At 44.0% G+C, this 17,010-nt stretch overlaps 1 protein-coding gene across 1 annotated transcript in view; it reads right to left on the minus strand.

The window, feature by feature from the left end:
* The window catches only part of PLCL1 (phospholipase C like 1 (inactive)), a 212,536-nt gene that overhangs the window by 36,863 nt on the left and 158,663 nt on the right, over positions 1–17,010 (minus strand). Inside the window, exons 2-3 of the mRNA XM_069860686.1 lie at positions 3,429–5,900; positions 1,074–1,277 (exon numbers count right to left, since the gene is read on the minus strand). Coding sequence (XP_069716787.1) covers positions 1,074–1,277; positions 3,429–5,900 — 2,676 coding nt within the window. The remainder of the gene's footprint in view (positions 1–1,073; positions 1,278–3,428; positions 5,901–17,010) is intronic.

The raw sequence follows: 17,010 nt of genomic DNA on the forward strand, positions 1-17,010 counted from the left end.
GTCACCTACAGCGGCTGCTCAGTCACCTATAGCAGTGACATATGTCATCAGACAGGGCTGAGCTGCAGCATTCTCCTGGAATGTCTTCAGCTCATCTCTCTCTGTTTTTGTAAGTATTTCTGTGTCATGTTGCCCTTAATTTCCCATTCAAACAGAAAAAGGACATTAAAACTTCCCTTCCTACTCTACAATGCCCCCTGCAAGAGTGCCACCAACTTTCTTTGTTAAGGACATGGACACTAGTTACAGAGCTGCTGAAAGGCATTGGGAAGGGGACGGCTCAGCTTTGCTCAGGAACTCCCACACTGCAGCTCCCCATCTAATGGCCTCGTCCTCTGCTGCGAGGAGGCAAGTGAAGGGTAGCACACAAATCTTGCCACTTTTCAAGGACAACTACTAGCAGCCGCCAGCACATGCTGAATTGCTGGTATTTTTGTAAACACCGTCCCTCCTCCAGTGCCAACCTGTGCTAGCCACAATCATGTGAAAAAAAACCAAAACAAAACCACATCCAACAAGCCCAGTGTGGTGATGTTGGTGATTAAAGGACAATTTTGCATAGCTTAAGTCATTTAAAGAGCCTCATTCATGTAACTGAAACATTTGGGTGTATGAAAGCCAGCAAGTCCAGAGAAGAACAACGAAGCTGGTGAGGGGGCTGGAGAACAGGCCTTATAAGGAGCAGCTGAGAGAGCTGGGGGTGTTTAGCCCGGAGAAGAGGCGGCTGAGGGGAGACCTCATTGCTCTCTACAACTACTTGAAAGGAGGTTGTGGAGAGGAGGGTGCTGGCCTCTTCTCCCAAGTGACAGGGGACAGGACAAGAGGGAATGGCCTCAAACTCCAACAGGGGATGTTTAGGCTGGACATTAGGAAAAACTTTTTCACAGAAAGGGTCATCGGTCACTGGAACAGGCTGCCCAGGGAGGTGGTTGAGTCACCTTCCCTGGAGGGGTTTAAGGGACTCGACGATCCAGTGGGTCTTTTCCAACTTGGTGATTCTATGATTCTGTGAGTCTTGCCTGCCATATTCAAGACAGTGAGGGAAAGCAGAGGGGGCGGTGGTTAGTGCCTACCAGGTCATATGCTGCCAGGACCTTCTTCTGCACATCAGGCATAGCCCCCAGAGGTTCTAAGTAAGGAAAAGCATCCTTCATGCAGAGGGTAACAGAGGGTGCATTGTCGCTGTTCACAAGCCGCGAGGACAGGGTCAGGATACATTGCTTCAGGCTCGCAATGGGTGGCAGCCCGCACAGCTCCTTGACAGACACCATGGCATTCTGGGGAAAGGAAAAGAAATACTTGAGCACAAGTTGCCATTTGCCACTGCGCCCCTCCTGCCTGCTTCTCCATCCTGATGTGGGACAGTGCTAACCCACTGTCCACCATCCCCAGGTTCCCCACAGGCCCCAGGGTGACAGCATAGGCAGGAATCCCTGGCCAACCCCTGTTCTTGGCTCCCCAAGCCTACTGCCAGCTCCAGCATCCCCTGTGCCTCAAGTATCCCAGCTGCCAGCCTTGCATTGCAAATCCAGCCCCACAGGGACAAGCTCTGGTCCCCAACGTATTAAAGCATCGGCCTAAAATGCCGATGTTCTCTTGCCAACTGTTCAGACTCCGATTGCTTTTGATGCTGTAAATGCCTCATTCTCCCATCATCATCATCTTCCAGTAAGAACAAGTTTGACAGACCTTGTATTTCCCATGGGAAAGGAAACAGGAAAAAAAACCCACTCGGTTTTCAGCCTTGCATTACCACATCATAAAGAAACACAAATACTCTTCCCCCTTCATAGATCACATGTAAGAAAATCAATACTGGATATACGAGTCAAACCAAACTAACAGTGCTAGGATTTATTTATTTAAGTCAGCGGATACGTAGCTGACATGCCAGCACCATTTAGATTCTCGAGGCACACAACAAACGACCAAGATGCACAAAATCCAAGTAAGAGAGTATTATAAGCCCATACCTTGTAAATGTTCCCCTTGTAAATGTTGAAAAAAAACCAGTCACTAGAAAATTCTCAGCATATTAATATAGGCTTTTCTCATTAATAAAACATATGAGCATGCTATTAAATGAAATGACTGCATCTTTATCAGGCATGCCCCAGAACAAGATCTTGTACTGAAATTTTGTTTGTAGGGCACATTCATACTGTTTCTGAGTCAGAGTATTTTCTTTTGTATAGTTCACATACATAAGCCTGACCTAGACAGAAGGTGGAGTCAGCGGTTCAAACTAAATACTTTCAAGGCCTGCAGGAAAGAAAAGGCTGGGAAGTTTCCCATTCTTAAAAATATGCTTAGACTATTCCTTTGGGAGTGACTTAAAACTTATGTCATTTTGCAAACTTTTCCAGCTTTTAATTTGCTTTAGACTCTGTCCAGAAGAGCGGGGTCAATGAAGTGCTACGTGGTTTTCTCCTCTTTTCAAGAAAGAAAAACGTATTGGTTCTGTATCTTTACCAAGGAGATTGTTATGGCTGATTTCAACTGTTTATTAAAGAAAACTCAATGTTTAATGCTACTCAGTTTTGTTTCTAGGCAGCGCCTGGAGCACTGAGTTGAGCTGCCCTTTACTGAACCCAAAGAGACGTCCTCACTGGGGAGGGCAGCACCAAGCAGGCTGGTTCTTGCTTGGCCTTGCTGCCACTTCACCTTCAGCCAACCACAAAGGTCTAACGTGAGCCGTTGTGACGCTGCTGTGCACCTGGGCCCCAACATCTCTGGCTGTGGCAGGCTCAGCTGCTCTCAGAGCAGCACACGTGGGTGGATGTGGTGCCAGGAGACCACCTAAGCCAAGACAGAGCACCGGTGCCTGTGCCAGCACACAGCCAGCCAAGACAACACAGCTATTTAGCAGGGAAGAAGCTGCAATCCAAGCGGCATTCAGTGCGTATGTTGAACATCTGCAGCCCTTGGGCAAATGGTGGCAACACACACTCAGGGAAACATGCTGCTCTCCACACGGCGGGTTTCTCTGGTGCAGACAGGACCTTAATGGCACATTCACCAACTGTTTCTTATACTCACCCAGACAAAAAATTAAGAGCATAACTCTTACTCAGTTAGCATAACAAAAGCTTGCTGACATTTTCCAGGACCAGTGAGCAAATGAAGTTTTTGAGACCTGGGGACCCTATTTTTCTGCTTTCTCAGACAAATACAACTAGTGAAGTATGTGTTTGGAGAAGGCATACTGATTTTTAAAATATTTCTGCCTAATCCCACATTTTCTTGTTAGCTAAGACCTGTAACCATCAGCCTTCTGATGTCCAGTTAAGGGCTGACAATGGTAGCTGTGGGTCTGAAGCTTCTCCGGCTTCCACCAGCTTCAGCATGTTTTTCCTATCAGCAGCTCACCAGAGGACCTTTGCTTTGACATTCCGGACACAACAATACACATAACTGAAGTGTCATACCTGCATATTTTCTCTCATGTCAGTGGCCTCTCGTAGTGGATGCACTGCCAGCTTAAAGATATCATCGATAATCTTGAGCCCAGTGTTCCTCAGCATGGTGTACTCCCTTGCTTTCTTTCCTATCCTCACCGAGAGGCTGCGCTTCTGGGCTTTCCCACCACCACTTCGGTTGGTAATTGCAATGTGAACAAAGAGGGTAACGTGCTCCATGATATCACCAACAAAAGATCGCAGCGGTATGTGCCTGTACCCAGGCTGTAAGCACTCCAGTGGGATAGTGTACTGCCCTATGAACTCGTCCCCAATGTAGTCATCATCCAAAACAACAAAACGGATCATGGCCAGCTCTGGTAGATTGATCTGGAACTCAAAGCTTTCATCAAAAATGGGGTTATCACTGTTTTGCTGAACTGTTTTAGTTCTTTGCTCGGTGCAGTCTGCAGGAATTCCATGTATTTCTATGCAGACATAGGGGTCTATGACATCCCCTTTTGCACATGCACCCTTGGGCTTTGGAAAGTTCTGACCACTGATTATTTTGACATGTAGAACTTGGGGAGAGACACCTGGAACAATACCCTTGGTATTTGCACTGAAGTAAGACACTTCATCACGCATCACTGAAGGCCTGAGGACATACCCACATCCCCCATTCTGTAGGAACCAGCCAGTGTGTAGGTCCATCATGGGCCCCGGGGTCTGATAGTTCATTGCCACTATCTGGCAACCACAATTCCAAAAATCTTGAGGATTTAAGTTACTGGAGTCTATCCTCATAGCACTCGGGTACACCCTGGACAGAAACTTTTTATTGTAGTTGACAAAATCTTCAGGGTATTCGTTTGCAATCCGACTGGCTTCTGCCTCACTGAAGGAGCACATTTCCCAATAATTTTGAGCTTTCATGGATGTCTCGAAGTCTTTGTATCGGACAGACTTGCATAGGGACACCAAGTCAGACAATTCCCTGCAGAGCCAGATCAGTTTCGGTTCCCTTGAGAAGTCCTCTGATAGTCTCCGGGATATTTCAGCCTCTTCATCTTCATCTGTGACTTCTCCTTCTACTATATCCTGCTCGCAGGGCAGCTTCTTCCCTTTCACAATGATCTTCATTTTCAGTTTCTCAGGTGACGGGAGGTAGACTTCCGATGATAAAGGTGCCTCTGTGTAGAGTTTGTTTCCAAAGATCCTTTTCATGTGTTGTACCATTACCTTCTGCTGTTGTACTGAGCAGTGGTTGCCTAGACAGAGAATAAGAGGGTACTCTGAAGCAAAGAAGGCCAGTTTGTTTATTACCTCAATAACATTTCGAAAAGCAAGTGGCGATGTCATGTTGTTACGGTTACAAATAATGGGTTCATTATCTGGGCCATCACAGACATCTAGTTCAATACTCCGACAACTCATCTTTAAAGCTCTGACATAACCATTGATATCAGCTGGTCCTCTGAGCTGGTCTTCTATGAGATACGTATTGTGGGATGCGTTGATGTAGTAATGTGACAAAGGCTGTGTCATGTCTTGGACAATTTTTTTGTGCTCTGGGTCAAAAATATCACATTCTGGAGACAACAAGTATTGAGTAAATCCATCAATTGCAAGAAAACCTTTCAATCGCCCCTCTTGAGAAAGCTCATACCTACGTATAATATCTAGACACATTTCTTCTGTTATGTGGGTCACTCCTTGCTCAGCCTCTAAAAACAGCATGAGGTCATTGGCATCTAGATACTCTTTGTTTTTAGATATCTGCACAAGTAAGAAATAAACTTCAGGTCTTGTGCAAAGTTCACTGAATGCTTCACAAAATTCCTCCTTTGTGACTCGTGTTGTCAGTTTCTCTTTGCTCTTCTGTATTTCTTTAAATTTTAATCTGATCTTTGATTCCTTTAAGGTAGGATTAAGTTTCTTTATTAGCTCTACGGATGTATCTTCTAACATTATGCCATTACCATCAACATCTGCTGCTTCAAATACAGTTTTTAGCCAGGCAAATCGTGGGGTATTATGGCTGCCTTCCATTAGATCCAGGGGTTGTTTGCTACGAGAAACCAAGTACCTTAATCCTGAAACCCAAATATTGGCAACATCAGCTGAATTGGCAACCAAGTCAAGGGACTCGTAGTTCTCTCCATGAATTATTGACAGCGCACAGTCCTCAGAAATCTGGTCTGCAAGTCCATTATTCCTGAATGTTTCTGTGTTCTTCCCTAGTCTGATTTCTTTTATAGCAGAAATATCAAGCTTGGCTTTCTCAAGGTCCTTCTTGGAAGGCTCCCAACGAAGAGCCTGCAGGTCAGGATCCAGAGTAAAAAAACGGTTATAAATACGGGAATTTGGACGAACTTTCTTCAGTTCACACCCAGCCTGCATAAAGCTGATACAGTCACTAGCACTGCTTATTTTCTTCTCTGATGGCATGCTGCTGAAGGACACTGTTTTCTTTCTTCCACATTTTTGGTTTGAAGGATCCTGTGGAATAATTACATAAAAAAAGAATGAGTAAGTTTTCTTTCATGAATGAAATATAATGAATGAAAGGGTATTGAAGGAGCTGGCGGATGTGCTGGCCAAACCCCTTTCCATCATCTTCCAACAGTCCTGGAAGACTGGGGAAGTCCCACTGGACTGGAGGCTGGCTGATGTTGTGCCCATCTACAAGAAGGGTCGCAGGGAGGATCCAGGGAACTACAGGCCTGTCAGTCTGACCTCAGTGCCAGGGAAAGTCATGGAACAGGTGATCTTGAGTGCTATCATGAAGCACATGCAAGAGAGCCAGGTACACACTCTCCTGGGTGGAAAACTGGTTGGATGGCCGGGCCCAGAGAGGGTTGGGAAATGGTGTTAAATTCAGCTGGAGACCAGTTCCAAGTGGGGTTCCCCAGGGCTCAGTGCTAGGTCCAGCCCTGTTCAATGTCTTTATCAATGACCTGGATGAAGGCATTGAGTGCACCCTTAGCAAGTTTGCAGATGACACTAAGATGGGTGGAAGTGTCGATCTTCCACCCATGTCGAGGGTAGGGAGGCTCCAAAGGGATCTCAACAGGCTGGACTGCTGGGCTGAGTCCAACGGCAGGAGGTTGAACAAGGCCAAATGCCGGGTCCTTCACTTGGGGCACAACAACCCTGTGCAGCTACAGACTAGGAGAAGTCTGTCTAGAAAGCTGCCTGGAGGAGAAGGACTGGGGGTGTTGGTTGACAGCCAACTGAATATGAGCCAGCAGTGGCCCAGGTGGCCAAGAAGGCCAATGGCATCTTGGCTTGGATCAGAAACGGTGTGACCAGCAGGTCCAGGGAGGTTATTCTCCCTCTGGACTCAGCACTGGTGAGACCACTTCTTGAATCCTGTGTTCAGTTCTGGGCCCCTCACCACAAGAAGGATGTTGAGACTCTGGAGCGAGTCCAGAGAAGAGCAACGAAGCTGGTGAAGGGGCTGGAGAACAGGCCTTATGAGGAACGGCTGAGAGAGCTGGGGTGGTTTAGCCTAGAGAAGAGAAGGCTGAGGGGAGACCTCATTGCTCTCTACAACTACCTAAAAGGAGGTTGTGGGGAGGAGGGTGCTGGCCTCTTCTCCCAAGTGACAGGGGACAGGACAAGAGGAAATGGCCTCAAGCTCCGCCAGGGGAGGTTTAGGCTGGACATTAGGAAGAAATTTTTCATGGAAAGGGTCATTGGCCACTGGAACAGGCTGCCCAGGGAGGTGGTTGAGTCCCCTTCCCTGGAGGTGTTTAAGGGACGGGTGGACGAGGTGCTGAGGGGGATGGTTTAATGACTGATAGGAATGGTTGGACTCGATGATCCGGTGAGTCTCTTCCAACCTGGTTATTCTATGATTCTATGATATGATTTGGCCATTCCAGAAGTATGTACAGACAAGATATGTTTATGTAAAGATAATTCATGTTCTTCTGAACCTCAAAACACAACATACTATCCCTTCTCACAATTCAGTTCCCTACTGAGCTATAAAATATACTGAGCTATACAGCAACTTGATTGATTGTAGCATTAGAGATACCAAGTTTTCATGAGTGACTCTTGCAGCTATTACACTGCTTTCCAGATCTCGGCAATTCACCACAGCTGTGGGGCAGTGATTGCCAGTTATGTCATGTACATCTTCAAAACGGAGATATATGAGAAGAGGGGTTTCGTGAGAAGCTCCAGCACCTGATTATCATCTGCATAACCAGAGGTGGGAGTGCATCTCATCAGGATTTAAGAGATATCATGAATAAAACAGGAAGTTTGCAATGAAAAGGCATGAGGAAGGAATCACAGCTTATGTGGGACCAGGGGAAGAAGTCTCAGAAGCAGCGGTGGGAGGAGAGACTGGGATGGATCAGCGTGCCTGTGGGGCACACGTGACAGTCTGGTGCTCAGCAGATGCATCCTGCGTCAATTATGCCTTTTTTCTGCAACACTTGGACACCTCAAACAAAACTAAAACAAAACCAAACAACAGTCATGACTGAGTCAGACCCCTGCGATACACACCCAGGAAAGCCTGGGCCTTCTTATTTGTATGTTTTGGTGTCCTTGGCCAAAGGACGTTGTCACTAGGCTGAGAAATCCAGTTATGCTGCTTGCACAACTACACGGCTCTTACAGCTGCTCTCATGGGAGCCCTATGTATCCCTCTGCTCAGCCATAACTTACTTAGTATTTTCTTGTCTCTCCGCTTGCTTTGAAAAGTAACTATACTGGTCATTTCTAGGTACCAGGACCACAAAACACTGTGGCAAAATCAACAACCTGGCAAGAAACCCAAAGCCTTTTTCTTTAATGCAACTCCTCTTGAGAATATACTTAGCCAGACACGTGTGACTTTTCAGTATCTACTACCTACTGGCTGCTGGATGTCAACTCAGTGTCTGCAAAGCTTCCTGTAATTTTAGTGCAGCAACTAAAATTAAATCTTTTCCCATATATCATCAATTCAAAATATTTCACAATAATTATAAATTGCAAATAATACTTTTTTTTCTCAGCACAATTTTCCATCTACTCTGTTAGTATATAAATAACCCAATAGCTGCCAAAAATATTCTTAAAATACCATTCAAGGCTGTAATTAATAGTGAAACACTTGTTAAAATTGCTTTCCCTTCTATTTCCTAGTCACCAGCAAAACATCCCCAATTCTCTGCCTTCTGCTGCTGAAGCGACTTTTGCTGCCTGGGTTTTGAGGAGAGGAGTCCCAAAGGGGGGAAATGGTGATGCTGCGTATAGGCACACATCCCTCTGCCATGCTGCCCTCAGGCCAAACCATGAAAGGTGCACAAGGGACCAACTTCCCAAGAGCCCAAGGAACCTGCTTTGATCCACCAAAATCCCTGATCCCCAAAACCTTTGCAGCCCATAACAGAATCATAGAATCACCAGGTTGGAAAAGACCCACCGGATCATCAAGTCCAACCATTCCCATCAATCACTAAACCATGCCCCTCAGCACCTTGTCCACCCGTGCCTTAAACACCTCCAGGGAACGTGACTCAACCACCTCCCTGGGCAGCCTCTAACAGTGCCCAATGACCCTTTCTGTGGAAAAATTCTTCCTAATGTTCAGCCTAAACCTCCCCTGGCGGAGCTTGAGGCCATTTCCTCTTGTCCTGTCCCCTGTCACTTGGGAGAAGAGGCCAGCACCCTCCTCTCCACAACCTCCTTTCAGGTAGTTGTAGAGAGCAATGAGGTCTCCCCTCAGCCTCCTCTTCTCCAGGCTAAACAACCCCAGCTCTCTCAGCCGTTCCTCATAAGGCCTCATAATACTCTTCCCTACCCCAGGAGCTGTTTCCCTGCAGCTCCCATTTATGCTGTGTCATTCACCCTTCCTCAAGTCATACATCCTTGCAAATCCTGATTGCAGTCCCAGCTCTAGCAGCACCCTCCATCCACCCATCTCTGCCCTTCTGCTGCTTCGCACTGTCTGTGCCCAAGTAGGACCCTGTGCAGCTCTCCCAGCCACAGAGCATCAGTCTCAATACTTTTAAGAACACTTCCACTTGTTGTTGGCATGTTTGTATAGATACTTTCAGCAAAGTAGTCAGTATAAGTGTTTATATGAAACTGCTGTTTTCATTCACTCACTTGTTTCAATAACATCCAAAATATTTCCAAAACCCCAGCCCCCTCATCGACCAGATTTAAAGGCATGGGATGTACTAGGAACCAAATCTAAACCTCTAAATGTCTTATCCTAAAGATTTCCCATTTAACTGACACAGCAACTTCTACTGACAAGAAGAATTACTCTAACCATTTATTGTAGTACTTATTATCAGAATTGGTCTTAAAAAAATAGGAACAAAGTCAATGAAGTGACTGCTTTGGGTCAGCTGCTTTTTTAATTATAGTTTTCCGCTAAAATACTCTGTTCCTTCATTAACATACTGTGATTTAATACACAGCTATAGATGTGAAAAATCTTCCAGCTAACGAACACAACCAAATTCAGCTGATTACCCAGTGGGTTCTAGAAGAGCCTTTCCCTTCTTATTTCTTGCAATTTACAGGAGCAATATTTAGATTTAAGATTTATGATCAATTAAGATTATTTCTCATATATAGAAGCTCATATTAATGGCCTTTGAATCTGCAGTGATTCATTCCTTGAAGAAGAGGGGTTCCTCAGGGTCAGACCTGGAAAACTCATCAGAGCAGCGTTTAGCTACAGGTCTGCCATGTACTAGTAGACAGGTATGATCTAGTAGTAGACAAGGACAATTGGACTTGATGATCTCAAAGGTCTTTTCCAACCTAGGGATTCTCTGATTCTATTATTCGTCTCTGCTAGAGAGGTGGGAATTGTTACATGACTGATTTTCTCCCGCAGAGAAAATAAAAGCCATTTATTTTTATTTCCACAATACCTATGCTTCTTTATGAAAATAAGCCCTGGAATTAATCTCTTATTTTTCAGGTATTAAGGTGGAAAAGCCCTAACTGCCCCTCAGAGAATCAACAAAAGTTGCTTATTAATATTCAGGCTTAACCTCTCAAGGATTTGGAGGAAATTAGACTACCCTCTGTGTCCTCTTTTGCTGCTCTTATTTTTGATGGATACATCTGGTTTCGTACTTGGTGGTACATAAGGAACATCAAAATTGTACAACAGCAGTTCTTCATCTCTGAGTAGGACTTCCTCATATCTTTTAATCAACCGAATAAAATTCAAGTCCAGTCCACTGACTAATTTCCTAAAATTAACAAGATTTGAGTATTATCGACATTGATAGGATTATTTTAACTGGTATTAACAATCTCCCCAATCTACTGTTTAGCATACACTAACCCCTGCTTGCTAACTGAGCTTATTACTGCATCAGCTGTTCCTCTCTTGGTCTCTACAGAATAGGTATATAATTAGTCTTCCAAAGAATGAGATGCTAATTTAGATTTAAGATGACAGTTTTCATTCATAATTATCAAGAAGGTATTTGAATTTTTGCAGCATTAGAATAAAATGTGTTTCTCTAAGCTCAGGTGCTGTCTTCTCAGCCTGACAAGTCAGGCACCGGCTTTGCTCTGCCACATTCGCATTGCTTGAAGAAGCATTTCCAGATCCTGACAGCAGTGTTTAGCCAAGCGACGTAACCCCAGGTCCAAGGGATCACGCTGGAGAGTGGAGAAGTGTTTTCTTCAAGAAGTGTCCTCCCCTCCACTGGGCTCCATTCACATCAGAGCCTACAGAAAGTGATTTAAATACACTTTGCCTCCCTACAGATTTTACGCTGAGCTTAGCTCAACAGAGCCCACAGACTGAGATTCCTAAATTTCGTTTAGCTGTTGTCATTCTGTCTCTACCTTAATCCAATTTCAATATACTGTTCTTCTGAGACAATACATTCAGCTAAGAATACTACTGTACTGCAGTATCTCCAGTGGCTAAATTCCTGCTCCGTTTTATCTTTCACCGGAGACTAAGAGCAGGAACAAGTACAGCCACCTGGCAAACTGAAAGCTGCCAGCATTTTATGCTAATAAATGGTGAACTTGCTCTCTTGTACTCCCTGCCATAACCATATACATTGCAAATTATCAAAAAACCTCTTTACATTATTCACCCACACAAGAGCACTTGTTCCCGTTCATTAACCAAAGCAATCAGAAAGCACAATGAGATGTACACGCGAATCTTGGAGGCAAAAAGTCTATCTTTCTCCAAGATGCTAAGTCTATAAAAATGATGTTACCACAGAGTAACTGGCTTAGGACTGCTCTTTATCCTCAGTCACTTGAGCTGATGACAGCAAATTTATTGTGGCAATAAAAGAAGGAAAGGATGACGTTTGCCCAAAAAAGACATCTGAAATAGCGAGAAAACAACTAAATTGTAGATTTTCCCACCCCAAAGCCTTCTCTAACAGAGATAACAGAGCTCTATACAAAACACTGTAACGGGAAACAAACACAATCAATTTGCCTGCAATGTGCAAGTACAAAAAGAAAAAGTCTAATTATATGGGAAACCTTATGATTCCCAAGGCAAGATACTTCTTCCTAAGTGACTCAAACTTCAGTTTCTCTGGGTTATTTGGAAAGAAACCCCCCTATAAGGTGACCTAACTGGCTGACACCGTCTTCTGCTTCTGAGCCTGCATAATATCCATTATGTAAAAATACCTCAAGACCTCAACCACAGGACCTCTTCAACATGTGCTTAGCATTCAGCGTACACACAGCTGCTCTGAAATCAGTTAACACCACAGTGACATATGCAAGTGCTGGCCTGACTGCTTCCTAACATTGCAAACAACTGTTTTCTAAAGGCTGCTAAAAAGAGGATTCAGAGCTCCAGTCTAAGTATGCTCCCAAAATAGGAGAAGCTCTCCTGTTGAACACATCATCCTCGTCAGAGGGACTGAATATGTAAACAGTGGGATCAGTAAACTATCAGCAGTTGTGGGAAAACTCCACCCCATCCACCCTGACCTTTGACCACTCAATCTTCTGCTGTTTAAATCAAAGAGCTAACAGAAATAAATATGTGGGATTAAAAAAAAATGAATAAACATGCTCTCCACCCCATCCCACCCACTTTGTCAAAACTATAGGACATAAATTGTTGATCTGAAGTTAAGAAACAGCATGGTAATAAGAGCTATATAGCAACCTTGCACACAGAGGTCAAGCTTATGAGTTATTATTTTCCTGAAATTAAGTCACCTGAAGGCCCTCTAAAGCACTGACAGCCTTCCAGGATTCTGCTACGGGGGATAAGAAGAGAAAAATGCACTAATTGCCCAAGGACATCAAAAGCCCTTAAACATCTGCTTCTGTGAAAGGATGGGAAATTCAGTAATGATGCTGAAAGCTAAACTTGCTAAGCGCCATTAAGAGCCATTTCCCTCAAAACCGATTTACATTTCCACCAGTGAATATCACCATTGCTAAAATAGAAGCTTTATTCTGATCTTTGTTATTTCCCATGAACCTAGTACTAGAAAATCAATAACAAACACAGCTTAGTCTGTCCTCACAAATAGATTGTGATAAATGGTGCATCCTATAAGCTATCTGCTCTGGAAACTACAGATGAACCACTTAATTGGCCAACTGATTACTTGATTATTTTTTTTCCAGGAGAAACTAATTAGCTCAATGGGGTGAGGTTTTTGGGGACGCTTCTAGAAGCCCAGCCCCTGAAAAATCTTAGGCTTTACAATACTTGAGGTGGAAAAATGTACCTTTAAACATTAAGAAAATAAGTCAGGGAGTCACTAGCAGCACTCAAAGCACTGTGTAGCAGTTGACAAATGATGGTGTGATTTTTCTTTAATGAAGTCAGAGCCAGGAAGGTTTGTATAAACTATCCAAGAGAATACAGAAAGGCAATGTCGGTGCCAGGGCTGTGACCAGATTTCATCAGTCTGTGAGACTTAGTCCATCTGACCAGAGATGCGCCTCAATGCTTGAACCCACAGTATCAGTATGTGATAAGTATGGGTAGAAAGGATCACTGGAAACTGGTATTCACTACTAGGACACAAAGATTTCTGTGAATCTAGCCACGTTCTGGCCACCTTCAGAGGATATCCTGGGATTGCTCCTTTTGCAAATCTTAGCAGAGGCTGTGAGGAGAACTGATATCACAACAAATTAATGAGCTGCACTCCCTCTAATCTTTCTTGGCAAGACCTGTAGTATGCAAGTATCAGATGTCCACTGTGACGACTTGCAGGACAACAAAGATAAGGTTACCTACTCAAAATTCATCCATGTTGACAACTCATGGCACAAAGCAGCTACCTTTGCACAGGGGCTGAACTGCCAAATAACCTCATTATTGGCACAGACAGCCACATGGATGCTGTCAATCGCACTTGGGCTAACCCCACAGCTCAACAGACTGCAACAGCAGATGTTAATGCTGTGGGATCAATCTCAGTAGCCTCTTCAAAGCAAAATTCCTGCTAATTCAGGGATTTGAGCACAAGCAGAACAGACTGGATCCAAAGTTTAACACGTGCTCTTAAAAGGTGAGACAGACAATGGAATCAACAGAAAATGTAAGGCAGACCAAAAATACAACATGGGTAGACATATGGGGAGTGGCTTCAGAATGCAGAGTCCAACAATTTTCCAGATACCCGAACAGCCATGCCAGCATGCCTGAAAATCCAGCTGGTTATCACTAACTAGCAGTTTAACCTGAGCTCAAGCTCCACGCAGAAGTCTCAGCACAGTCATCATTCATGAAAAAGCAGTGATTAAGGGATTTCAAACACAGGAGAAAGGGAAGTATCCTGGAGAACAGTAATATAACCATTTACAGTGGGCTTTTCTGAACTCCCCAGGATTACCCAGACATCAGGTACGGGTAATGAGTCTGTCACCAACACCTATAGCAATGACTTTACCATAAGCTTCTCATCAAAAGGGGAGGAAATGCCACCCCTCAAAATGGGCACCCAGAGGGCAGGAAAACAGACTGAAGGCAATAGCTTAACTATTCTGGGACACTGAATAGTCCCAGCTGGAGAAATTCAACAGGAGGCAAGATTATAACAGCTTGTCTGCTTTCCTCTTTCCCTCCATTACTAAAAATCTCCTTCCAGTGCTGGACTGTAGGCTGGCGTGAGATAGAGAAGAACATCTGGAGGAGATCTATGAGAAAAACACCTGAATTAAAATGATTTGCTATTTGAGGAATACTCTGTTGTGTTTGCTTGTTTTATCATCTTTTCTTAGTTAAATCACTAGCATTGCCCTATTTATTCAATTTTACCTCAAAGAAAATTTACATTTGCTGTTTAAATGACAAAAGAGAGCAAAAGAAAAAAGCAGTAGCACGTAGACTCCATCTGGAAACACATTTTGGAAATGAAATCCACACAATGCAAGAAGAATCTATTTTCTGGCATAGTATGACACTGAAGTTACTAGTTCAACTTATTTTTATAATTAGGGCCATTAAACCAAAGGCAAGAAGTTTCCAAGGGCACAAGAACATAATAACCATTCAATGACTGTAATGAGGTTGCCATTTCATGGGTCCTTCTGCCATAATTGTTCCTGAAATTTTCTCTTTACACTTCAATGTCCGACTGGTTTCCAGAAGGGCATCCCTTAAATAGAAGTAGCAAGTACCTATCTCTTTATGCATTAAGGAACAGTATAAAATGAGAAATTAATTTCTGTATGACACTCAAATACATAGACACGATGCCTCTGTGTAACCCTGTGGAAGATCCCATTTGATGCAAAAGATTTTCCATAGATCCCCTTCATTCTCCCTGTGGAACAAAACCTTCACTTATGACATCCCATGTTTCAGATCTACTTCAGCTGGGAGGAGTTTTTTAGTTTGTACAGAGCTAACATGGCCCTCTAAACATAACGTCTCCAACCACTGCCACTTCCAACACTGTGTTATTTTTAAGTAGTTGGGTTGTTCATGGGCTGAAATTTTTATGAATCTCTGAGGGCACCTTGGACATGGACTGAATTTATCCCCATGCTCTAAGGGAATACAAACCTGAGAAAGACAGAAAAGACACTTTCTGTCTTCAAGCAGAAGCAGCAGCCGAAAGCCTTGGGAAAAAGAGAGCTCAGCTGCAGCATTTACAGGAGAGCTCCATTGTTCAAACCCTCACTCTTTTACAGATCCTCCTTTAGATGCATCTGAGGCAAAAATTAAAAGGGATGTCTACTTAAAGCAGATCACCCTGTAGCAATCTGCCTTACAGAGCTCATCCCTTATGCAAAGCAGACCACAGCTCCTATCAGCCCCCATCTGCTGATAAGTGAGCCCTACTGAGCAGTGTGTACTAAATTCCAATAGACCAAGTGTTGTCTCTCACAAGGGAGGAGAGATGAGTAACCAGACCAGAGGATCTTACTAAGTACCCATTTTGAGTATTTGAACTGATCACTCTTACTAGGTGGCACAACAAAAGAGAGTCTCTCCGTGCTTTAAACCCAAACTGGAGACAAGCCAGCACGAAGAGTAACCGGCAGAGTTCAAGCAACATAAACATCCCCATTTATAACTACTTAATAATTCTGGATTGATTTCAGGTTTGCAGAAGTAACTGCAGTGATGGTGCTTTACAGATGGGAAGCCATGCTCCTGGCCACTTCTGAGGCCACCACATTTAACAAGGCGCACCAGAAAGGGAGCCCTGTTTTGAGGTGTATTTGTACAACTGAGTAAGGGGACATTCCCTAAAGCTTAGCGACACTTATTATGGTGACAGATTTGTGGGGCCGCATTGCAAGGAACTTGAATCCCATTCATTATTGCACCCAGGTAACCTAAACGAGCAGCTGGATTATTCTTCTGAAGGCATAGTAAACACCGTATTTCAAAATACGCAGCTCTTGTATTTAAAAACTACACAGCTACTCTTCCTACAGACATGGAGCCAAGGCATTTTGAGTGCACAGGACACGTAACCAGTCTAAACCTGTAGCAGAAGCAATGAACAAGATACAAGATCAAGAGCACGGAAATACCAAAGATCTGATATGTTAGCATCTTCCCAACAGCTCTGAGCACTGCGACCCGGGCTCTAAAATATTATTATTAAACACTGCAGGCTCACTGAGAGTTACAGCATTACCCTGACATAAGGGCTGCCATGGCCGCAGGCAACAGGAAAACAAGCACTGCAATATCTGCATATCTCAGCACAGCATTTATGTTCATCTCTTTTGCTAGTCAGAGACATGACAGCTTTGTAGAGAACACAGAGGACACAGACACACTGTCCTTCCAAAACAGAGACCAGAGTAACCTCCCGCTGCCCTTCGCAGAAACAAGATTTAGAAGCTTCTCCGTACGTTGGTACAAAGATCTGTGAGATCTCACCTACACCTGAGAGCTAACGTGGAGATACCTGATCCAGCTTCAGCATCCTCACCCATGGTCCTGCCAGCAGGGAAGCCACAGCATGATGCTGTGACCACCCTCCTCACAGTGTCCAAGTCCCAGTGTAATTGCAGAAAATGCACTCCTGGGAAGTTAGAAACATATACAGAATACATATGGTTAGAAACACATACAGAATAAACCATGGCACTAAGCACAGTGATCTACAAGACTCAGTGTGGTGGCAGTCAGACCAGAAAGAATTGATAG

Source organism: Phaenicophaeus curvirostris, chromosome 7 (assembly GCF_032191515.1).
Source record: "Phaenicophaeus curvirostris isolate KB17595 chromosome 7, BPBGC_Pcur_1.0, whole genome shotgun sequence".
NCBI classification, from domain to species: Eukaryota; Metazoa; Chordata; class Aves; order Cuculiformes; family Cuculidae; genus Phaenicophaeus; species Phaenicophaeus curvirostris.